We start from the raw sequence: 25,946 nt of genomic DNA on the forward strand, positions 1-25,946 counted from the left end.
ACAAATGTATGATAATTCAACATCTCAACTAATAATTTTAATCCTAAATAATATGTTAGTAATTATGTTATGAATAAAGAATTTCAATAAAATGGATGCTTAGCATGTTATTTTTAATTTAAGATTGATTTTATGATAACAATTCTGTTGGTTAATTGTTTCATATTATATCTAATATAAACTTTAAAAAATGGTAATAATTTCACTTGAGATACAAATAAAAGTTTATATATATATTTAATATATAAATGATAATATAAGGGATAAAAATATGAAAACTATTAATAGGTAATAACTAATAACCATGTTTTACATCAATAAACACTTAAGTTGTTACTTATTATTATTCTATAATAATTACTTTATTATGTCAACAAGTAACCTAGCTGTAAACTAAAATAAATCTATTGTAAAGTAGCTAATAAGCACGTATATTAGTATAATTAATTTAGCTAAGCAACTACATTACAAGTTGTTGTATGTGAAAGAATATTATATTTTTATAAATAATTCTACAATTTTAGACTTATAATATATTAACATTTAACATATATGTTATTACGTTAAAGATACTTCTGAAGAAGTACTAAACTTCATCTATTCACTGTACAACGGTGTATGATTATCTTATACCTAGTCCTGAATAACCGGATATCATTAATTTTCAAGGCCCTAATCCAAGGTGAAAAACGAAAATCATAGGTGTTCAGCTAAGTACTATTACACATTAACAAGACTGTATATTATTATATTAAATATGCCACAATCGAGAGATTTTCTCTGCGAACCGGTTGTATTGGTCGTAATTCGCTAATATTAAACAATACAATTAACTAAAAATTACTATTTTTTCTTTGTTTTTGAAATGGTTCTTAATGTATGTATAAATTCAGAAATAATTTCATTTACCTAGTTCAATATCAATATGATTAGTAAATGGTATGCAAGATGCAATATTACAATTATACTACCTGTATATTTTGATGAAATATAATTATTTTGACTTTAAAATTGTTCTTTTTTTTCCTAGGTAAAAGATCATCTAATCGTAACTATTCTTATTTATATCTTTAATATAATTGAGATTTTAAACACATAATTTTATTATTTTTCTATAATATTCGATTTTTCCTTTAACATGAAGGTCATTCTTCATATTTTGTTGATATTGGCATCATATACTTAATTGTCAATGCATTTAAAAACAAAATTACTCAAGAATAACTAGTAAAATTTAACATTCCTATAGTTTTAAATCGTATTTAATCACAGATTTAAATCGGGCTTGCAACCGTTATCGTTACAATAACCAAAGTAGTAATAAAATGTAACACTTTAAAAGATACACAATATTTCAAAATTACATGAAATCAAATATCATTAAATATGAAATATAATAGATCGTATTTTCGTCATTCGTTTAATAAAAATTACATCATCAAACTTAATATATTATACCTATACCTAATTAATAGTTGTAATTAGGGCAAAATATTTTTCGAACTGTAGTTATATATTTAAAGCGTGCGTTGCGTTTTTATTTTATAAAATTTTTGTGCTAATATATTATGTTACTGTATAAGAAAAAATGAAATTTCTACATGATTTTTTTTACCATTATTAATATCGATGAGATCTTGCGGGATTGTAAATATAAGGGTAATAATTTTAGATGTGTGAGGTAAAACATATTATATTATCTATTCTACTATAACTTTTTTCTTTTTTAAAAACTACTTCTATACGCTACACGGAAATAGTATGGTTATAATTTTACGTCCTTGAAAACAAATATTTTCGCATAGAAAACAATCCAATATATAAAAAACTTTTTTTTTAAATTATTTTCAAATCATAATAATTTTAAAAATAATTTTTTTTTTTTTTTTGGTAGGAGGTTATTTTTATGAAATCCTAAAAACCTTTCTTATGGTTTATATTTTTACGTTACGTTAAACAACTTTTTAGAAGACTTAGAGTTTCAGTTACTCTATTCAATCCTATTGTAAATGACAAAATTTCAATAGATACAAATATTTGAATAGTATTATTGCTTAATAATGAAGTTTTAGGAATCAAATTGTTTTGTTTTAACAATTCCTCTCATAAAATCCCTTTCTTATCTATATTTTAAGGAGGTTAGTATTCAACGAAATTATTGATTTTTTTTCTAATCCTTAGTGAAAAAATCTCCTTAAATTATTTCTTCAAAAGACACTACTACATACTATACCTATGTATAGTTTTTTCAATATTTTAAAACTACAATTTCAATAATATCTTATCTTGAGTGGCCCGCCCATAAAGGAAGTAATTCTCGTTGTTTTAATAATTTATTTAAAATTTATTTTGCAGATAATATTTTGTTTATTATTTATTAAAATAATTATTAAACACTTACTTAACTTTATTAGTTATTATTTATCTAGATTCACAGTACTTATGTTGCCGACCTATAGTGGCCTATGGCTAGTTTTATTTCAATTATTATTATTTATTAACCTAACATTATAGTACACATAAAATATGTATTAAATAAGTTTAGAAACTAGAATTGCCACATAAAATGTCTAATTTATCAATAAAATAATAAAAATATTTTCTATTACATATTTTATAATACCTATATGGTATAATAACTAAATAAGACTACATTAATAATTAAATTATTAACCTTAGAAAAAGCTGGAAAATATAACTTTTATGGAATTTTCAATTCTTAATGTAAGTCATGTTATAAACAAATATTATTTAAGAAAGAAATTAACTTATTATTTTATGGTACTTATCTTTATTTCACGGTAAATATTGTAAAAAAATATATATATTAATATATATTTGTTTAGTATAGTAATTTTAAATAGGATTAGAAATATAATTTTTTAGCTAATATGTAAATTAAATTAAGGTTGAAAATATTTTTAAAAAAAGTTGATTATTTCTATTTAATAAAGATACAATGTTAATATTTTTTGTATGCTATATAATGTAAGAAATGGGCTTAGAAAATGCGTCATGAGTTCATGACATCTTTAGTCATCACCATGTATATATACATATAGTTACTAAACAAATAGACAATTTTAAAACGACTAAATAATAAGGTCTCATCCTTTAAAGAATTCCATAAGTCTTGTTACAATGTTTCATCCGTAGGTACTAAGTTTCACGCATAACAAAATACGTTGTGGATACTTCTTATTGTTCATTAATTTCGGGTATGTCGAAAACGTTGAACGAAAAACATTTTTAATCACGTAGAATATGAAACTAAGTGTGATAACTGATAAGATAATCTTTGCGTTTTATTTAAAATAGTCAGTAAAACGTGGGTAGCACGTATATTTTTTATTATATCTTATCTAGACTGATTATAATTAATTATTGTTTTTAAATATAATAGTTTTCTTACCGGAACTTTTTGGGTAGATTTTCTTACTGCACAATAAATTATAATAATCAAAATTCACCAATTATATATCTATCGTCGTATTTTCTAATGATAAATTTTACATTTGAATTAAAACCATTTTAAAGACAATATTTAAAATCATTTTTATACAACGATATTTTACAATGATAATGTTACTAGATAAGTAGGTATATACTTATATGTAAAGTTAAGCCAGTTACAGAGTTTAGACAGTTGAAAAAAAATTATCATAGTAGGTATTGTGGTATTTATGATTCAAATACAACGTGGTTTATCTTATTACAAATGTATACATAATATACATATTATCAATTGTCGGATTAATAATATTTTCCTATTTTGTTATACATAGTAAAAGTGACGTCCAGATTATAATTTCAAAAACACCACCCTTCTACATGTAGATATCCCATAAAACACTAATAAGTTCGTCAACCCATCCTTACTGCTAACATTCCATTCAGTCGGGGCCACCGAACTATTTCAGTAATTAATTAGTTAATTATCCTTGTGCCCCTTTTTAGGAAATTTTCTAGGGATCAGATTTTTTTTCAAAATTCAAATTAGATAGTTGGATAAACATAAGTATTGCTTAACGCAACATATTAAACCCTATCATTGATGAAATGGTTTTCTTTATGAAATATCAATAATACAGTTTTATTTTGTCTTTTTAGTTATTATATTATATAGTCTACGTTTTTGACAATTATAAATTATTGAATATTGAATATTATCGTGGTGTCGAAGTGCGAAAAAATTATGATAAAATTATCCAAAATTCTACGTAGACATTTTTTATCACTAGTATCGACGTGGTATAGCAGAATTGAGCAGTGGCTATTACTGTTTATACATAGTTGTTAGTTAATTACCTCGTTGAATGTTTAATATTTTCGTGATTACTAATTATTCATTGTTTAGTTAGCACAGCTAATATTGCTACCAATGTTATTATTTTAATACTGAAGACTAAAAGTAACATTATTATAACACCAATATCATGCATTTGAATAACCTTGGTTGGTCGTATTTACTAACATTTTGCAAATCTCGGTGATTATTTTATTATATATTATCGTATTATTATGATTGAAGGGGCCCCCACATTAATTTGCCCCTGACCCTGAAAACTATATGGGACGTATTTGCTAACACCCTCGACCCTTCTTTTCAACTGTATGAGAGCTACCAAAACTTATATATTTCAATATGTCAATATTTCATTTCGTTACTGATTATATATATTATGGATATGCCTAATAATATAATATATTAACCTCGTGTGTTTGATTACACTAAACTACAATCAGTATTTAATATTTATAATACATATTACATGTACATTATCTTCTCCAATTGATATTTTTGGGAACGCCAACTAGTGATTTATTAAATATCCGTTAATGTATAAACAACCAGTCACTAATCTCACTATACTCGGAAAATGTATCCCTTGTAAACGCGTTTGTCTTGGGTATATGAATATAACATGTATATATTATAAGACTATTATATATCATTAATTATCAACGTTATTTCTATAACTATCGATAGTAAAAAGTACCAACTTTTACTTTTTAGAATTTATAGTTATATATATTTTTTTTTATTTTTAGTATTCTAGTTTATAAATAGTATTTGTGTAATTACTAGTTAACCGGTAGTGATATTAGTGATATTATGCATATTCAACCTAATTATGTCATGTTTAAACTTAAATCAAACTATTCGTAACTTTGAAAATAAAATATAATATTTTATACAACTATTTGAAAATACTTTTCTGAAGTTATCAATTGTTTTTATATTTTAATTGTAATCAAATAAATACACCAAAACAATTCACACCAATAATTTTTATTGTATGAAACTAAAATTATGTTGAATTGAAATTTGAAAACAACTATAGTATTTAATAACCAATAAACAAATTAGTTTTGAACTGTGGTATCCAATTTTGCCCATTGATGTATCGTGAAATAATTTCGTTGATAAAATGTTCCAATTTCATTCATGTAGTGGGTTCACGGAGGCCTATTCAATATTTCGCGTTTCTGGACCGGCCGGGATCACTTTGTTGAGCCTGCGTCATGGCCTACATTCATGTTTTAAGTTGGGCTTTCGTGCCATTGACAACTTCGCCTTGCAACTATACAACTGGGACTCTGAATTCTTTTCTTTCGCACCTGTTATACCTTTTTCATTTCCATATACTTTTACATTTTAATAAATACCTAAACGCCCGATTCTTGTCTGTAGTTGTATTTCAATATGCATATATATAATAATCATTGCATTTTATAATTACTATTTTGGTGTTTATAATTAAGTAACTGCCGTCAATATATATAACATATATGATAAAATTCTAGTAATTTTGTTTCGCAATGTAATGACTATTTTTAATAACACAAAACCACATTATTTTTATTATTTACGTGATGTTTGCTTTCATTTTTTTATTGGATCATATACGAGTTTTTTATGTATAATGCAGTATTTTAGTTTATTATTTTAATATACTTAATATGTATTATCAAACAAGTATAATTGATAATTATATTGCCTAAACCTTTGTAAATTAATTATACAAATTACCATAGAATGCAATTGATTATGTTTAAACGTTATTCATCAATTATTATTAAATGACGTGTATTATACTTGTTGCGAACATGTGTGTCCATTGGCCGCTGCAAGCATTTTTATTACATTTTGCAATTTGCTGCAGTACTGTGTATATACGTCCCATCCGGCGGACATCGGCAGTTCACTCTGCAGCATACTAATCGATAACCTACTGTGTAACACTATCTATTATAAAACTATTTTTCGTCCAACAATGTATTTATAGGAGATTTAGATCTTTGTGTCAACTTTTTGTATAGAAATATTTGAGTAGGTAGGTGCATGGTTTAAATAATATATAGTGCCATGCGACACACTATAGCTACCATTATCGCTTTTGCCACGTACTCAATGATAAAACTATAAAATTAAATTGAAATAATAAACAAGCTAGTGTTTTATTAGGTACCTACTCGAGACGAAAAATTTGTATTTATATTATACATTATGCAGTCATCGTAATATAATCAAATTCTTAAGCATTTATATTACGTTACGCAAATATTAATATACAAGAATTAGGTATATCAACAAATTCGAGTACCTAATTGTTAAAAATGAATATTATCAAACAAGTTTTTAATATTTTAGTATTTATGGAAATTATAATAAAACAATGGTAAAACTGTTATTATCGTATTAAAATAACTAATAATTATGAATTCAAATACCTATTAAAGTATGAATTGTGCAATTTCATGGTGTAGAGGTAAACACTAAACTAATGAATTTAAAAAATGAGAATAATATAATATAAATCAATGATTATTTACAGTTTTTACTTAGAGGTTCAATTTTTAATTTAAAAAAAAAACAATCAATCATAATTCATAATATTGTATTAAAGCTGTGTCGTTTTCGAAATTGTGTCATGAATGAGGTTTTTATAAATGAATATAATAATAACATCAAAATATGCCAATTCATTAATGTACTGTATTATTTGAATTAATGGATAACAGTTAAAAGGTACTTAAAGCTATTATTTAATTATTTATTTCCTACAAGTGCTTAAACGAAAAATAGTGTAAAGCCCCAATAATCAAATCTGTAATTTTATTATATATTATTCAACATCCGAAAACCCAAAATAAACGGATTTCAGTACAGATATAGTGTCTGTATTGCAAGATACGACTAAAAACTAGACACACGACGATGCAGCAATAGCGGTACATGAGTTAACAAAAAATACGATTCTGTAAAATAAACTGACTACGACGCTATCGATCGTCATGCGCACACAATAATAATATATAATGGACTATATTTCACAAATAATAACAATAACGTAACAGTAAAAATATAATCAATAATATTAAAATAAGTCGCAATTAATAATATTGTGTTATAATAGTATATCAATCCGGCGGAGAAAACGTTCATTATTTGTGAACGACGAGCGCGAATTCCGTCCGGGGCACGCGCGTCTTGTATAACAGGGTAGGTGTAACGCTTATTCTTTTTGCAACAACAACAACAACAATAAACATAACGTCATAGTCGCGTACATAACAATATATTCTAATAGATCGCTCGTACGTACGTCCGCGTCGTCGTTCATGTTTGCGCGTAATACATTTCCTACCAATCATTGTTGTTAGTAAAGTTGTTACGCAATGCGTACTATACAATTTATTAAAAAAAATTATGCGTTCGAAATAATGGCTACACGGCGTTATCTCGCCAAACGTATTTATCCCGAAAGAAATCGCTAATACGGAGGGAACAGGCCTGGTAGGTTTTATTTTATTTTTTTTCCCCGCTAGTTTGTTTTTCGTCCTTCCTCTAACCGGCACCGTTTCCGCGCGTTGGCACGTGGCCCGCGGTGCCCTACTTCCGGAGTGCCGCCGTCGGTGCATTTTCTGCGGAGACGGCGACGGAGACGGACAGCATTCGCGCGCGCGCGCCCGTCGGCAGTGTGAGCGGCTGTGGCGACACGCGCGCGCACGCACGCACGCACGCATCACACAGGTCTGTTCGGTAATCGCGACGGCGGCGGTGGATGACCTACTTGTGATCACGCGTCCGCATAGAACGCAACTTTGCTTGCCTACACCACAATCAATATCGCAAGGGACGCGACGCACGCGAAACCCGCCTACTCCACCACCGCCACCGATTTTACGCGCCGCCGACGGATTCGTGATACCTAAAATAAATACCACAAAAAAAAAAAACAAAATATTAAATAATTATCGGCGATCGACATAATATAATTTATTAATTAATATATTTTAATGTACGTATATTATAATAATAATTTTGATGCGTGTTAAACTATAAAACTCGGTTACCTTATGTTAATAAAGGAATAAACTTTTTAAACAAATATATTACATTATTATTATTATTATTATAAAATAATATTAAGTTATGTATAGTAATAGTCTATACCTATACCTCGTCACGTGAAAATAAAATATCGTCTCAATATGTATATAATATTATATTAGTATGCATCGGTACCTACGGAAATTGTTTGGTATGTGGCAGAAGTGATGATGTGTGTGTGAAATGAGCCCATCCCCCTACTTTGTCTAAATTATACCGGACAACCAACTTACGATTACTTATAAATTACGTTGTACAACTTTGGTGTAGTTAGTATAAAGTGGAGGGGTTAACTTCACATACATGAAGTGATTTCTTGGTTTTCATCTGAAAATAAAAGATTTTTATCAACCTATTATCTTACGATCTTTTCTAAAAAAAATTCTTGTCACTCCAAAAACGTCAAAATACTCAAGATTAAATAAATTATAAGTGACTTCGTAACAGCTTTTTATTTTTTTTTAAAAAAGGTTTTATTATACATCATTGTTGATGGCAAGCAATTGATGAATATATTTTCGTTTTAATTTTTTTTTTTAGTACGAAAATACGTTTGAACACTATAATAATTTTAATTAACCACCATACCAATACCTTAGTTTTATTTTCTATGGTTTGAACCAGTTGTTACTACTTTAAAATAGCGAATTATACAATTAAAATAAAACTAATAAAAGTATATGTATTATAATCTATATGGCATGTAAGTTATAATAGTATATGCTATATTTAATCATAATAGATACATTTATAAACCTAGTATTCATGATAAAACTGTATAAAATTCCAAAACTCAAGTTTAATATTTTCTAATGTGAACTTAATCTAGCAAAAAATATTTAAGACTATGAATTAGAAAGTTGTACTTTATATGCCTTATAATAACATCTCAATTTATGTTGGGATTGGTTTTGTCAATTCTATTAAAATTTAATCAGCGCTAAAAATATATAAAATCTGAATTAATGTTGCGAATTTGTATTTAAAACGTGATATAGATAGCCACTTGAGTGTACAAATTTACTTTGATTACTATAGTGTGTGTTGGGAATAAAACAAAATAAATCTAGGTAACCCCTTAACCCTTCTTTGCAGATTGCAAGTGTATACGCAACGTACTGATTTCATTATTTAAAATTGACAGTTTAATCCTTAGAACGTCTCATAATACCGGTTGCGTAATAACAAAGAACAATTGTGAAAATTAAATTGGATTTATTTTAAATGAATTTATAAAATATTAATTAGAAAACATATTTACGGATTTCGCGATTTATTTTTCTATTCAAACTTTAAATTTATATTCTCGTTGCTCGACTTTAAATTATAGTAAGTACATAGTTATTAGAATGTTTTTATTATTATAATAAATTTATATCATAGTAGTTCCTTGGTCATACTACTTCAAAAACTATATAAAAACATTGTGATTTTAGATCCGCGACTAATGCAACAGCTAGCAATTGTTTAAAAAAAAATCACCCTGCATCGTTTTTCTATTTATTAACTAAGCTTATATGATGTGTCTGAAATTACGAAATTATAAACAATTTTTATACAATTTTATAATATTTATTATTTATTTATAATGAAAGCTACATATTTTTTGTAATTTTTACTATACATTTGCATATACGTACTGCTCACTAAAATAGAGGTTGTGGTGTAGTAATGATACACCTGTGTGGCTGTATATCGCTTTTACAACTAACGTAAATATTTAGATAAATAAATAGAAATACTATTCCTTGTTGGTTTTGGCCAATGTAATTTACTTTAGAAATACTGTGTTAATAGATAATTTCTATTAAATCGTTTAATCCATTCAAATAACAAAATAAAATATCAAAAATAATGTAAATATTACGTTGATTAGTGTAATTATTGTATTACCTAACTAAGATACCGCGCCAAAATCAGTGATAGTTCTTACCTAGTTTATAATAATAATGACGTTTATAAAGTATCATTCTAACATATTTTAATATAGCAGTTTATAAATGAAAATAAGAAGAGTTTTGGTACAGGTAGAAAAAAGTTCGAGGTGGAGAATTATATAATTATTTTTTTTTTTATTGACTATTACTACACTACTGTCTACTACATTAATACATAATGCATTATGTATAGATTATAGAGCCACTTTTTCTGATTTGGAGGTTTATCCCTCATAATCCTATTCATTCTGATAGGGTGGTAAAGTGCGCTTGCTAAAGTTTTCTCTTCGCCTCCAAATAACTTAACACGGTGCTGATTAATTCTATTTGGTATAATGCCAATATAAACATCATATAATGTCATAAGCTACGTATTTTGAATATGCACTTTTTTAGTGCAATATTTATAATCAGATGAGCTTTTATTTAGACAAAATTATCTTTATTATAGCTTATAATTTATAAGTATGTATATATATTTTAAGGTATTTATTAAAATAATAGTTTAACGTTTTTGCACCATAATTGGATATTTATTAATTAAGCGTAATAAATTTATATTTTAATATTTTTGTTGTTTTTTTTATTATCATTATAGTCTATATGTAGTGTACACGCACAGAATACCATTTTCAAGTATATAATTTCAACATAAAACGTACCCGCCTGTATATTACTATTTACCCTTGTCAATTGTCATATAAAATGAGATAAATAACCATTGATAAAACTTTAAAACGTTATTAATTTAATGTACTTAAATATAATATAATTTACTTAGTAATTAAACGTATTATTAAATAAAAAATAATTAAGTACGATTAATGACTAGTGTCATTAAAATTATTATTGAACATCAGTTAATGGAAATATGCATTTACATTAAGATATTTAATAAAATAACTAATACAAAACTTACATTTTCACTAAGTAATCTAACTTAACTTATCTCTCAAAAACAAATTATTAAAATGTTAATAGGAAGCTTAACTTCAATCGTGATCATTATTACTTATTACTTAGTAAATTCTCTTAGTTATCAATAATTTTTATGTTCAAATTGCGTATTAAATCTAAATATAGACCCACTGGCCAAATACTTAATATATACACACTTACGAAAAATTATGAAAATCTGAAATCTGGACAAAGTTATACTATATGTTAACATTGCTAATTCCATACTCAATATTGCTAATACTGACCGCGAATAAGCTAAAATGTTTCAAAAATAATTTACTACACTTCTTTCTTTCCTTTCTTCCTTTACATTATTTTTTATAAATTATTATAATTATAATAATAATAATTATATAATACATTACTTACAGTTGATGGCTAATGGTTGTGAAGAAGTGGTTGTTAATCCAAACCAACAAATCCGAGGTCGATCAGTCGGTTACAGAGAGCGTGGCCGTAGTGTTGGTTCAGTAGGTCCAATGCGATCAGAAAAACGATCATCTGATAAGTCACCCTACTCTAGCGGTCCTTATTTATCACCTCCTCCTCCTGATACCAGCTGGAGGCGTACTCATTCAGATTCAGCTTTACATCAGAGTGTGTCGCAAAGCAGTTCTACTGAATCATTGGCTCATTTACACAGTCCTGGATCTCAGCGCAGAAGTAAGCACTTGGATTATGTTACTATCTTTATTTTTACGTATAAATGATATATAATACGTATAATGTATATAATCTGTATTGTTTAATACCGTATGAATATACGCTAAAAGTAACTAACATGGCATAACACAGTGGCGGATCCAGAAGGGGGCGATTGGGCGATCGCCCCCTCCCCCCCCCGTTCTCTCAAAAAAAAATAGTTTAAGTCCTTGATTTTAATTTTTGACGTAATTATACTTCAAAGATAACAAAATTATAGTGATATATTTTGTTATTACTATTATCTACTATAAAAAAATATTTTTTTTGTTCTGTAAGATACTAAGGAAAGTAACATATGTATGTACCTAAATAAATACTTTATCAAAATTAATGTGTGCCCTTTAAAAATCGCCCCCCCCTCTGTTATCTTAGTCTGGATCCGCCCCTGGCATAACAATAAACATAGTGAGCCTACGTTGTTTTTTGTTAAATTTTTAGACCAAAATATTTAACATCGAGAGAGTATAGTCAGTATAGGGAATGCATTCCCGTGGAAATTCAAATACTGTATAAAAAATGTACATTATAGTGATTAGTATATGAGGCGAATCTCAATTAGTTTTGATTAAATTTAAAACTCGGCTTAGTAAACCAATTTTCCATACAGTCAAGATGATTTTGCAGATTTATTAAGAAAGTGAGAGGATCGTTGTTAATGGAAATATTGTTTCGCCATCAGCGTAATTAACTATTCGTGTATTAAGAGTGATTTATTAATTAGAAATAAAAATGTTGTATATTATACGGGATAAAATTCCGCCATAAGAAACACCGGAGTTAATAGCTAATATTTCAAAGTGTGTACATTTGAAAGTGATGTTCTGAGAGATAAGATCTCATAATGAAGTAGTAAATAGGTAGAAAAAATCTTTTAAGCTTTTAAAATTTCTTAAAATACATATGTACAGTATAATTTATTTTCGATTGAATGAGAAAACACACATCGAATAGGGCATCAAACAGCACATTACTTTTCTATAGTGATGAGTAATATACATACGTATAAGAATTAACCTTTCAAGTATTACAAACAATTATGCCAATATAAAATTTATTGACTTTCTCAGTATATAATTAAGGGTTTATGTATTCGAATTTCGTATAAAAATTAAAAATTGACGTTAGTGAACGTAGAAACTAGAAATATACACAATATAAACAAAAAAAAACTAATTTTTTTCACTTTTTAAATATGAAAGTTATTTAAGTATCTATAATGGACAATTTTACCGCGAGACTGACTTTTTACTCTTAATAATAAATTCACTAATACTTTTAAATTTTGTTTTATTTAGCGTTAATTGATAATCAGCAGTATGATAAGAAAAGGTACTTATCAACATCGCCGGATAAAAGACCTAGGTCTTGCTGTGACGTACCTAGAGTTCCTGGAATTCAGTAAGGCATTATTTTTTAATCTATCGGGAATAGATCACATTTTTACTATGAATTTTTCCAGCGTTTTTACTACTCAACAAGAACCAGGCGTTGTTCAAATACCTATTGGTAACAATACTGGTTCATTACCAGACCTCACTAACTTTCAGTTTTCTCAGCCAATCCATGCTCCTCTTGATCAGGATGACCAGTATAACTTATCATCTCCTTATAATAGCAACGTAAGATCAATATTATACTATTATTGTTTGTTCTTTTTATTTCCTTTTTAGCATATTTAATACTAACTACATCCATATAAAATTAACAATTTAGATCTTTAAATACATAAATTAAGGAAAACCGAATTCCTTGATAGTATGTGACTAGATTAGATGGTTGTTTCAGCAGAGTCCACTAACAACAGATGGTTGTAGTCCACAAGGTTCTCAAGGCTCTCAAGGTACTCCGAGCCAGAGTCCAAGTGTCCTATCCCCAGTATCAATTAACAGCCGTACACCACCTACACGGTTTTCATTTACAAGTTCACCACCACCTGATTCTCCTAATCAAACTACCTTGGTCACTTGTGACATTGTGTTACCAGTGAGTTTTCTTCAGAAAATTTCATCCCGAATAGATTTTATGACATTTTTCATTTTCTGTTTTGTAGATTGATTGCTTTAGTTATTTCTTGTAGCCAAAATGTAATATACGCAATTAATGCATTTAAACCTTACCAAATATTTATAAAAAGTATTTATTCGTTTTATTTCTCTTTGTTTTTCAAAATTAGAGTTATTTATAGTTCATATATACAAAAATGTATCTTGTCCTTAAATTTCATAATTTTTTTTTCCAATGGTTATTGCTAGTTTTTTTTTTTTTTTTAATGCATGGTTTTACAACATTTTATCAATTTTGCACCATTTATTGAAGAGGATGTTAACACACTATTTGTTTTCTCTCTAACCCAACACAGCACATAGACAATTTGTACTTAACTAATCTTATGTTAGTTATAATATTAAAGTAAATTTACCTATTATCAAAACTTAAAGTTAAGGATATTACCTATAAAATGTTGGTTTTCAACAATATTTCAATTTTAATACGAGCTATGAATATGTAAAATGTTACAATCTCTCTTTATTATTGAAATATTGTTAACATCCAACTTAAGAAGACATATAATGACCTTAGGTTTATATTTGATGATAGATCAATTCACCCCAATTTTAAATTTAACAACACAAAGTCAGTTATAGTAAATGTAAATTTGCTATGTTGTGCATGAGTTGAGAAAAAAATCAAATAATGTGCTGACATCCTGACAGTTATATAAAATATAATAAGCGTAAGTTTTTGCTTTGCAACTAATTTTTCTTTTATCTATTAAGTATTATTTAGATATTTGATTATTTATTTTAAGTACCTTGATATGATTGCAGAATCACCTTAGTGTTCCTTACTTTATGAACCATAGGTTACAACGCACATGTAAGGTTAGTTGCACGCAATTTAATTAATTTAATTTTTTCTTTTATACAATATATACCTAGTACCTTTTTTGTGTATCATATATGTTTGTTTATATTATTTGTTTTGCTTACAAACTTAAAATGACTGCCTGTATTTGCACAATAATAGACAGAACAATTTATGCACATTTAAAAATGTGTTTAGTATGATTAATTTTATAAACTTGTTTCTTATAGGGATTTACTGTTGACAATAGTCCAGGAAATGGTAATTCTGGAGAGAACTGCAATAATAACATAAAAATGCAAATATTAGGTCAAAATTCAAATATGAACTGTGTGACTGGCCAAATCAATGGCATAAAAATGAACCCTGTACAAACAGTTATGTATCAGCATATTCCATTGTCACCAGCACAACAACAAACTCACCAGTCGTGTGGTATTGTTAATGGCCAAACTGAAATAAATTCCTCGCATGTAAGTTATCATGTCAATACAATTAACATATAATATAATACTATTTCTGTTATAATTTCAGTTAAACATAGGAAATTCCCAACTTAACAATATAAACACTTTAGGATCATATAGAAATCAACAATCCAACAGGCCAAGTCCACAATCATCTCCAGGACTTACAATTCAAGTATGTGTATTATTATTTTTTTAGTTTAGGTAAGTAATATATAAAGTTTAATATTTAAGTATTAAACTTAACTAAATTATTTAGTGTCTTAGACTCTTAGGAGTGTATATTCCAAGTTTAACTCAATTTTTTGGGTTTTTATAGTTCAGCTTTAATTTTCAGAATGTCTTATTCTATTTAAAACAGAGTAATATAATGATAAACAAAATTTTTGTTTTAACGATATATATGGTAATCGGTCAAAGTATCCAGATTTGTACAGACTTTATTTTCTACTAAAATTAGCTCAGATATTAAATTAAAAAATTAATTCAACATGATATAATGTATTACTAAAAGTAAAATTAATTAAATTAATAGCAATAATATCGCAAAATTTGCTTCACAAACATTTGTGGTTATAGTAAGACTATAAAATAAAATATGAGTTAAAGTGTAAAATAATTAAATTATGTAAATTAGATATTAGTGAACTAGTTGAACTATTTTCTAAAAATTTTTGTTTTTTTTTTATAAAATAATTCGATGATATAAATCGTTAACATTAAGAATAGCGTTTAAAGACTATGGAATACTACCATCAATTTTTTTCTCACAGAGATGTTTTAATTTATTTTTTATCTGCGGTGGTCCAATAGTACTCAATTTATAACTTTAGTTTTGTCTGCTGCATTTTCATGTCACATATTTTAATTTTTTTACTATTATAGCTTTCTAATTAGCTCAATTAGGGAGAAATTTCTAAATGCAAATTTCAAATCACAAAATTTGTGTATCTTTTTATTTAAAAAAAAAATATTCTCTCTGCTTATTTTATATTATTATATATATATATATATATATATTATTAGATAATATTTGAGCTAATTTTTATTAGAAAATGTAAATTAAAATAAAGTTATATTATTTGGGCTTATCAACATTTTAAATTGTTTGTGTTTATTTATAAAAACATTTTACTAAATTTTTAAATTAGGATATTTTGTTTGTAGTTTTTTTTTACCTAGATATGGTTATAACACAATAAAATTAAGCAAGCAAGGCCCCCATAAAATTTAGTTTTAGTTGAATAAAGCCCTATCAATTAAATCTTGAGACGCACTATATGCATTTTTTCTTTAGATATTCTACTTACCAACATTGTTATTTCTTAGTATCACTTTAATATCTAATATCATTATTATCATTATTAACTATAAATTCACGCATTCCTATCATAAATATTCTCAGTGGGTAGTTCTATTATTTCTTTAGTTTTTACATATTGTTACTCAAGAAAATGCTTGCTTATAGCTATGAGTTTATGACCAATTATATTATATGATAGACCAATGATTACTACCAACCTACTCCATACAGTCTACCTATGATTCTCAAAGGTCTAGAATGTGACCCAAGCTACATTTTTAAAATCAAACATAATTATCAATTGTAAATTACAACTATGAAATTCCAAGTGCACTTTACTGATACCTGAATTAATTTATTTTAAATTATTTTATAACATAACTATGTTATATGTAAATAAGCATTTGTAGAATTTATATTTATACTAATAATTATTTATATCATGTATATTGTGTATATTATATAATAAGTTTTTATTATTTTAGTATGGAAGTTCCAGTCCATTATGTGGAAGTCCGCAGAGCCCATCCTCACCTAGTAATTCTTCTGTTAGTAGCACTAATCAACATCAAAACTATCAAACGCAAAAAGATTTTTATACAAATCTGACACAAACCAACAATCTTCAACACCATTTTGAAAATTTCTCTATGGTAAGCCACTAAATTAAAATATTTTATGCAGTAGCTATTTAGTATTAACAAACCATAAGTATTTTTATATGATATAAATCAAATAAATTATCTAAATATTCTAAAACAGTTGTTTTTAAACTACTGATGAAGAATTTAAATTTGTTAATTGATTATAATTTATTTCGGTTTATGCTTATAATAATAAAGGATATGATGGTAAGTAAAAAAAAAAAAAATGTTTTTCCTTCTTATAATCAACTTAAAATATGTTACAAAAATGGTTGTTACCAGTGGTCATATTTTTTTGTTAAAAATAACTAATAAGTAATAACTCTAAATCCCAAAGTCTAGATCTAAGTTTATTAATATAATTAGTTTTCAAATTTTGTGTTTTGTTTTATTTTGAATGTTCAATACAATGTAATACCTATTGATTCTGACAAGTTCAATCTTGAATTTTATAGTACATTTCTTTTAGATTTTTTAGTAAATATTTTGGACAAAAATCATATAATAGGTTCAAAAGTTAGTAATTGTAATTGGTAAATATCTTGTGGAAAAGTAATCCTTATTGGCTGACACACTATATTTTGGGTCAAGGGATAATAGTCCCACTGTACCATTCTTTATATACATATAGTATTTCGGAAATAGGGGTTGTCAAAGATCGGTGAAAAGATTTTACAATAGTATATTTGATCAGAAAAAGCTTTATTATAATTACTATAAGATTATATTGTAATTACTGTTTTCATATTTAAGTTGGATTTCTTTAGGGTCGTGATTTTAAGGTTTAATTTGATATATAAATTAGTTATTAAAAAGTTATTTATTATTTATTTAAGTTTGATTTCTTAGCAGACCCTTTATTTAGATTCTTTAAGCTCAAATTTGTTTTAACAAGAGCTTGTTTAGTTAGTTTTGTTTAGAATGTTGATTTTGATATTAACTAAAAAAAAAGTATTTAAAGACAGGGATTTAATGTAAATTTATTGATATATATCTGATAGGTCCTGGTCCATATTAGTCTTTAATTGAAGTTAACTTTGCTTAGTACAATTTTTGGTTGAGTGCATGTGTGATCTGACTAATAATCTTTTACCTTAAATATTTTATTGATTTATAAATTATAAATTAATATTTATATTAATAGCTTAATGGATGGAAATATATATTTTCATCTGTCAATATTTATTTTGTGAATTACTAAAATTCAAAAAGTTAAAAAATAAAAATAATTTAATTTAAATATGTTCTTATGTAACAATTATGAAATAAATGCACAATATTAAAATTTGTATTCAAATACCATTAGAATTGCTTTAATTTAAATATCAAACAGTTAATTGTATTTTGGTTCCGCTATCATAAAGCTGGACTGGAATCAGGTGATGCAATCGCTAAAAGATTCAAATCCATCAGCTTGGATAACTGCCCAAATCCAGGTAAAATGGTCAAAAATAGATTGTAAAATGTATACCTTATAATATAGTTATATGGTACACATTATATTTTCTAGTTACTTATCAATAACAAAAAATAAGGGTTGTTGTAGTAGGTAAATTTTATATCTATTGTATATATATTGTTATATACTAATTTTCATCTTAGATAACTGCATGTCTATTGATAATTATATAAATTATTTTACAGTTACTGAAATCCTATTTAAAAACAAATTGAACTTAGTTGTTTTATTTATTTGTTTTTGATTAGCTTGATAGTCCTGTATCCACAGGATTGGAGTACATGGGTTCTCCGACTAACACATACTTGCAACAGGTAATTCAGTACATATATTTATAAATTTATGTATATTATTATTAGCCTGGATACTTATTTATTATTTTTTAGACTGAAGACTATGTAAATTCAGAAATGACAGCTGATATGGGATATTTTAGCACTTCGCCATCCCAGTCTCTTCAATTTCCCAACCAGACTCATACAACACCTAATACTCCTTCCAGTATTCCTGACATAATACTTACAGGTAATTATTTGTATTATTAATATTCTTTACTTAGACTCAGATTTTTAGTGAAGTTTATCTCAAATAATTAAATTATTTCAATTATTTATTGGATTAATAAAAAAATAATAATAAATATACCTAATATAGAACTTAAATATCTTTAATATTAGATTCTAACTCACTGTGTAGTTTCACTCTTGTATGTTCAACTATATTTCTGACTTTTAATATGTAGAATTAAATTAACCAAGTAATTAATAAGGTTTGCATTAGTAGCACAAATATCTATCACATAGTAAAATAGTTAGCTATAAAAATAAATTCCTAGCGTCAACAAAAAAAAATATTACAGTTTAACACTAGCTTATCAAATAATAGCAAAAAAATACATGATCAAATATACTCTATTAAAGTTATTTTAAGAGATAGTTATCTCTGTGGGGTTGACAAATGAGTAATGTCTGATTGCCGCCCAACAAAAACTGGTTGTAGCTGAAGTCTACACTCATTTTAAATAGAGTATAATCAAAAAAAACTTTCACAGTTTATACTGTAATTTCTTTATTTTACATCAGTAATTGATAAATTAATTTGAAACTAAAAACTGTTAAAGTAATATATCACTATATTTTAAATAAATTAATATATTTTGCATTTGTTTTATGTAGATTTTTCTAATGGAGATCAATTAGATAACCAAAATGATTTTGTGAAAGAATTAAATTCCACAAATGCATTTGATGCCGATTTCTTCACCACTGAAGAAAGCATTAGGCAGGGTCTGGTTGATCAAATTGACCTAGATCACTTGGAACATTTACAAATGTTAGCTGAACCAATCAATGATGAATCATCTAACAATGATCACAATCGTCACTTTCAAATGTAACTTATTATATTGACATTTTTTATTCTTTTTTTTTATCTGTGATTAATTGATAATATATATCCTTAGAATTGGATAGTAATAGTTATTATTTTTATTACACAAAAGTGCCAGAACATTTTGATTATAACTAAGCTGTTGTAATTTTTTTTCTTGCTATTTTCTTTTTTCAGTGCCAAAGACTTAAATTTATACTTTTTTCTTATTACATTAAATTTGTATTGTTTTTTATGTAGTTACCATCCGATATTCTAATCATCATTGCATTTTATAATTAATATTATACCTTTTTCATATTTCTGGATTTTTTTATAATTATATTATAATAATGTACTGCACAAATTTAAATATCCTTAGCTGCCGAATCACAATTTTAGAACCTATGGTGCATATATTGTAAGATTAATATGACAAATATGTATTTTTTATACAGTATATATTTAATACTTAATTATAATATAATGTTAATAAGTTCCCTCTCCCACCCTTAATTGTTTTTGTAATATAATTTTTTTTTTTTTTTATTAATAAAATATTAAATTTTAAAATTAAAAGACAATGTTCAATTAAATTAAAAGATCTCGTGTTAGATGTATTTTTATTAATATTATTCTATGTGTACATACATATATACATACATACATACATACATACATACATACATACAACATACATATATCTATATTATATTATACATAAATATGCACACAAATATATATACATATATATATTACATGTATGTATGTATGTATTTAAGTATGTATATAATATAATATATGTGTGTGCGTGTAATAATTTGTTTAAGCCTTTCCATGGCAAATTTGGTATGCGTGTTTATAATTGTGTTCGTTTAAATGTGCCTTTTAATTTTTATTTTTTAAAATTTTACTCAAAATGAATGTTGAAATTAATGAAAAACAATTATCATTATATATATATATAATATATATATATAACATATGTATAGTTATATATATATATGTGTAATATGTATCTTATATATGAGAAAAATATTAAATCTCAAATTTAATTAAAAATATTGGATGTTATAGAATAAATTTAGGTAAATTTGTTCTTTATTTAAAATTATATTTTCTTTCGGTTTATAAACCATGTATATTTTTCCCAGCAAATCGAGTAATAATATATTTCTTTACTAAAGACTTAGTAATGTTATTCATAAATTTTTAACTTTGCTCTTATTTCAATAGATTTATTTTAGAATAAAAATAAATAAATACTTAGTTATCATTTGTAAATATTTGTACAACATGATTGTACATATTTATTATGTTAATTGGTTAGGTAAAGTATTTGGAACTCTGTAATGTCTTACTTATAATATTTATTATTACATATTTTATGTATAAAGATCATAAATAAAATATATATCATTTGTATTGAAACATTAAACTACCATTCACATTTTAAAATTATAGCTTTATATATATCCTAAATAATTAATATTTCGAACAAGATGCAACATTATTACAAAATTATTCGAACAATTACAAATAGTATATAACTAAAAAATACAAACATAAAAGAGTTCTAAATCCTTTATTTAGTTATTTAATTAGCAACGTTAAAAATTTTTAATGAATAAGAATCCCTACTTACTTGTTTTACAATTTTTTATAATTATTCAAAAAATAAAGTTTAGGATTAATGTAAATTTGGAATTTTTATTGTTCATTAAAAGATAAACAAAATCAATTCTTAGCTTTTTGATTTTGTTGTTTTATATAGTGTTGATGTGCAAAAACTATGTTAGTTGAACATTTCATGAATGGAGTTGTTTTCATTTCTGTACTTACTAAATACTAAATACTAGTCAATAAAAATCAATACAATTTAAATCCTGTTTTTTTTTTTTTTTTTTTTGTGAATTTTTTATTATATGAAGTGTTTATTTGTTATAATTGTCTTAAAAAAATATATTTATAATGTTAAAAACTTAAAGAAAAATATTGTAAAATAATTAAATTGAATTAGATCAGTGTTTCTCAAATGGTAGTATAATTTTGGCCCCAAAAGAATCAATAAGACATTAATTTGTGAGTAAATGTTTAATTTGAAGTATTCTTGTGCAAGAACGTCTTGCCACTTAGATGGTTTTTTTCTGAAAATAATAAGACTGTTGACTTTATGGGGTAATTTTAAGATCATTTTTCCTTTAGGTTTTTTAAATAGTAAAATCCCTTAGTACACATGATATACGTATAAATAAAAATAAAATGTCTTCAAATTAAAATTGAATCACAGGGTTTTCGTTCGGAAACACGCCAAACGTCGTGGTGCCAAAGATCAATTGAGAAACGCTTAGAAGTTATTGACAACACTAGTCAAATTTACCTTGTACTTTTTTTTTTTTTTTACGTAGGTAATTGATTGATAAATAATGAAAACCTTATTTGTACATTGTCATTTTTTTACTATTAAATTAATTTTTAATTCTTTAAACTTACATAGTCAATAATACATTGGTGGTATTTTTATTACTATTACTATTATTATTATTATTGCGGTTGTGGTCTTTCCGCATACATTATTTTCCATAACCCCCGTTGTTGTTGCTACTGCTGCCATAGCTGCCGTAACCGTGTCCACCGTGTACGGCGTAGTTGGAGTAGTCGACCTGTGTGCTCGGCTGGCTAGCCGGTGGACATCCGGACGGCAGCGATGCTGGTTTGACAACGGGCGCGGGCTGTTCGTTGTATCCGCCGAAACTGGCCTGAGCGTACGCCGAATAGCCATTAGTCTGTTGACCGTATGCCGGGTAACTAGACGTTTGAGGTCCGTACGCGGGGTAACTGGACGTTTGAGGTCCGTACGCAGGGTAACTGGCAGTTTGAGGGCCGTACGCCGGGTAGCTAGACGTTTGAGGACCGTACGCCGGATAGCTCACGCTGAGCTGGGGCTGGGGCGGTGACGGCCGCGGCTGTGGCTGATGTTGATATTGCCCGCCGTAATAAATGTACTGTGTTTGGCCGGTCGGTGCAGCAGGTGCGCCCACTCCGTGTTTAAGCATCATTTTTTTCGCTATCAAATGGCTGGCGAATGGCTCTAAAAACGCTTCTGTGCCAACTGGTATTTCGCTGATCGCAATCATAGCTACAGCAGCCTACGAGATACACAAATAATTAAACATTATATAATTTACTGCCGCAGTTGATAACATCGTTTCGATTCCAATACTCCCAAACCTCTTGAGGAATAATTGACCATATACCGATTCGTATTTCAATATACCTACTCAATAATAATCAATAGATTCATTTAATATTTTAGATGTTTACACAGTCCACATTCGTTTACAGAACAAGCTATTTCCTAAATCACCATTTATTTATAACAACATAATATTTTATGAATATTGCCTTTAAGTCTACAATGCTGGTTTAAGGCTACTTAACTTTCTGTAACCTCTACTATACATATGTCTATATGACTAAAAAGTAAGAGTAATCGACTGGTGAAGTGTAGCCGTACAGGTAGGTACATAAAAGAGTGCAGTTATTGTAGCAGTCTCCTGAGGAAATACCATGGCCCTATATAGAATCATTATTAGCTATGTAGTTAGGCACCTAAATTATTATATACATAATAAACGAGCGACGCGGAAGTGATGCGAATGCTGTTCCCGAGATCGTAGGTTCCGAAACGAAAAATAAATTCCATATCTGAGTCTCGCAAGTCACAACATATATTTTTTTGTTAACGAATTACGTTTCAATGAAATTACTGATACACTTGTTATGTTCAAATGATAAAATAAGGGAGTACAAGTTAATAAGTTATATTTCAATGGAAAAAGAAGAGTACACTAGTCGTATCCTAAAGAAGTCGATTTTTTAAAAATAGATTCATTCAAATGTTTGCCTATATAAGTACGTAATTATTATTTTAGATTAAATTAGCGAAGCGATGAATATATTAATTTTTACAATGACGTGTGTATTGTATTTTCACTGTCATCTTCTTTTATGACCGTAAAAATGCTTTGAATTTTAACAGTGGGGATGGTTTCCAGTTAGGCTAGTTTAGCAAATTTATTCTAGTTCTTTAGGTGTCGAAAGTAAAAATACACAACACCTTAAAAATTTAAAAGTAACAACAAAAAATTAAAGAAACCGAGAATTTTTACTTAAAACCAGTGTTTAGAAAGATTGATTTTGTTTTTGGATGTAACTTCAAATTGAAAAAACCATAGATATTTGAAATGTTTATGTTATTATTTTTTCTAAATATTTTAATTCATAGACATTGTAAACATTTGCAATTTTTTCTACAAATGTTAATAAAAAACATTTTCAGGATCAAAAAGCTTGAAATGAATTATAAGATTCAGGACTAACTTATTTAAACTAATTAAAAATACTAAAGATGCATAGGCATGTTTTTTATTTTTATAAGCATATACATATGAAATTCTCTCCTCGATGATGACTGACAACGAGGTTCAGAATGTAGAGGGTAGTTAGATACATTGGTACATACAATTCATCTTCAGGGAGCTGGAAAGATTTCTATAAGACCCGTTCATATTTGTGATGGAATTCAAAGAATATTTATAGGTAGGTAGTACATTAGTGTAATAAGTTAGGTGACTATTTATTTATAGAGCCTTTCAATTCAAACATTCTCATAAATGTATCTTATAATAATAATGTTTAAATCACAAAATAATAAGCACTTGTTATGTAATTACTCCAGTTAAGTACTAGTCCGTCTTCCTGATAAATTAGTATATATCTAGATACTTCGAGTGAGAGAGGAAAATATCTTTGGAATAATAGGAGTAAGTATAGAAGTATAGTATATATAATCTATAGGTACCTAATAATATAATAATAATCTAAATAAAATAAGTAGATATATTGTAAAATATACTCACGACGCAAAAGACGAACACTCTGGTGGTCTTGTCCATCTTGTACGAGTTTGCGCGATTGAGTCTGTTGGCGAAAGAAAATCACAGGCACCGGATCGTCGCGCTTATATAGTGCACGGACTGCACACGCCAAGTAGGTATACCTACCGGAATTATGTCCAAGTATAATATCTATATATCCGCCAGCGAGAGTATCTCTATGTATATAATATATCGTTCACGCTATAACATATGCCTATACCTACGCATATTTTGTGTATATAATAGGCATAGGCTTATAGGAGGCGCACTAACCTTGACCCTGCGGCCGAAGACGGTTTTTTTTTTTTGGGCAGTTCAACAAACCCGGCATAAAACCAGATTCCTATCGACGTTACGAAATCGCCGACTTATTATATATAATATATATATGTGCACATAATGTATTACGATATACTGCAGCATTATTATCGTGGCGACGGATGCGGCTGTGTGCGTTTTCCCATTTCCTGCGATTAGGCACGAATGCGTTTTTCGTGCATTTCACACGACACTCGGACAACAGGTTTCTATAAACCGACCCGTCCGACTACACCACAGGTTGTATTATATTGTTACTTGTTGGGTACCTTGATAAACGACTACACATAATGAATATATTTTATATTATAACATGTACAATATAATATTATACCTATAACATTAATATAATGTATGTATACCTAAAACCGACCAAGCCGATATGATGCTCATCCCGCGGCCCGGACGTTGTCGCTGCAGCCAGCCTGTCGCACTGACCCGATCACGATTTCAAACCACTTGCGCATAAAATAATATCATATTATTACTGTGCATAATATGTAATTATCGGTTCTGCTAGTAAAATATTATTGTATCCTTATATAGTACATATAATAATATATTATATTTAAATAGATAGCA

The 25,946-nt window shown here is 27.2% G+C and overlaps 2 protein-coding genes across 7 annotated transcripts in view; one reads left to right on the forward strand and one right to left on the reverse strand.

Annotated features, from left to right (window-relative positions):
- LOC113549501 (CREB-regulated transcription coactivator 1-like) overlaps nucleotides 1-20,612 on the forward strand; it is a 29,870-nt gene extending 9,258 nt beyond the window's left edge. The window contains exons 2-14 of one of the 6 annotated variants that reach the window (XM_026950830.1): nucleotides 11,667-11,958; nucleotides 13,296-13,398; nucleotides 13,460-13,619; nucleotides 13,786-13,983; nucleotides 14,829-14,882; nucleotides 15,096-15,338; nucleotides 15,400-15,507; nucleotides 17,121-17,288; nucleotides 17,478-17,486; nucleotides 18,644-18,715; nucleotides 18,987-19,052; nucleotides 19,125-19,263; nucleotides 19,914-20,612. In XM_026950830.1, the coding sequence (XP_026806631.1) occupies nucleotides 11,667-11,958; nucleotides 13,296-13,398; nucleotides 13,460-13,619; nucleotides 13,786-13,983; nucleotides 14,829-14,882; nucleotides 15,096-15,338; nucleotides 15,400-15,507; nucleotides 17,121-17,288; nucleotides 17,478-17,486; nucleotides 18,644-18,715; nucleotides 18,987-19,052; nucleotides 19,125-19,263; nucleotides 19,914-20,134 (1,833 nt within the window). In that variant the 3' untranslated portion in view covers nucleotides 20,135-20,612. The remainder of the gene's footprint in view (nucleotides 1-11,666; nucleotides 11,959-13,295; nucleotides 13,399-13,459; nucleotides 13,620-13,785; nucleotides 13,984-14,828; nucleotides 14,883-15,095; nucleotides 15,339-15,399; nucleotides 15,508-17,120; nucleotides 17,289-17,477; nucleotides 17,487-18,643; nucleotides 18,716-18,986; nucleotides 19,053-19,124; nucleotides 19,264-19,913) is intronic. The other 5 variants (XM_026950831.1, XM_026950832.1, XM_026950835.1 and 2 more) reach the window with 5 other exon arrangements.
- A 1,415-nt stretch (nucleotides 20,613-22,027) lies between these two features.
- On the reverse strand, nucleotides 22,028-25,186 carry LOC113549819 (RNA-binding protein FUS-like). Its single transcript, XM_026951291.1, has 2 exons — nucleotides 25,029-25,186; nucleotides 22,028-23,255 (listed from the first exon to the last, which is right to left on the reverse strand). Exons 1-2 carry the CDS (start codon nucleotides 25,062-25,064, stop codon nucleotides 22,680-22,682), a joined length of 612 nt encoding a protein of 203 aa, XP_026807092.1. The 5' UTR covers nucleotides 25,065-25,186; the 3' UTR covers nucleotides 22,028-22,679.
- Between the last annotated feature and the right edge of the window lie 760 nt (nucleotides 25,187-25,946).

Source organism: Rhopalosiphum maidis, chromosome 1, assembly GCF_003676215.2.
Source record: "Rhopalosiphum maidis isolate BTI-1 chromosome 1, ASM367621v3, whole genome shotgun sequence".
NCBI classification, from domain to species: domain Eukaryota; kingdom Metazoa; phylum Arthropoda; class Insecta; order Hemiptera; family Aphididae; genus Rhopalosiphum; species Rhopalosiphum maidis.

Excerpts from the sequence above, each read along its gene's own strand:
- LOC113549819 (XM_026951291.1), bottom strand. The coding sequence starts at position 25,064 with ATGGACAAGACCACCAGAGTGTTCGTCTTTTGCGTC. Across the intron at positions 23,256-25,028 it reads GAGTGTTCGTCTTTTGCGTC|GCTGCTGTAGCTATGATTGC; the intron begins GTGAGTATATTT and ends TGTATCTCGTAG.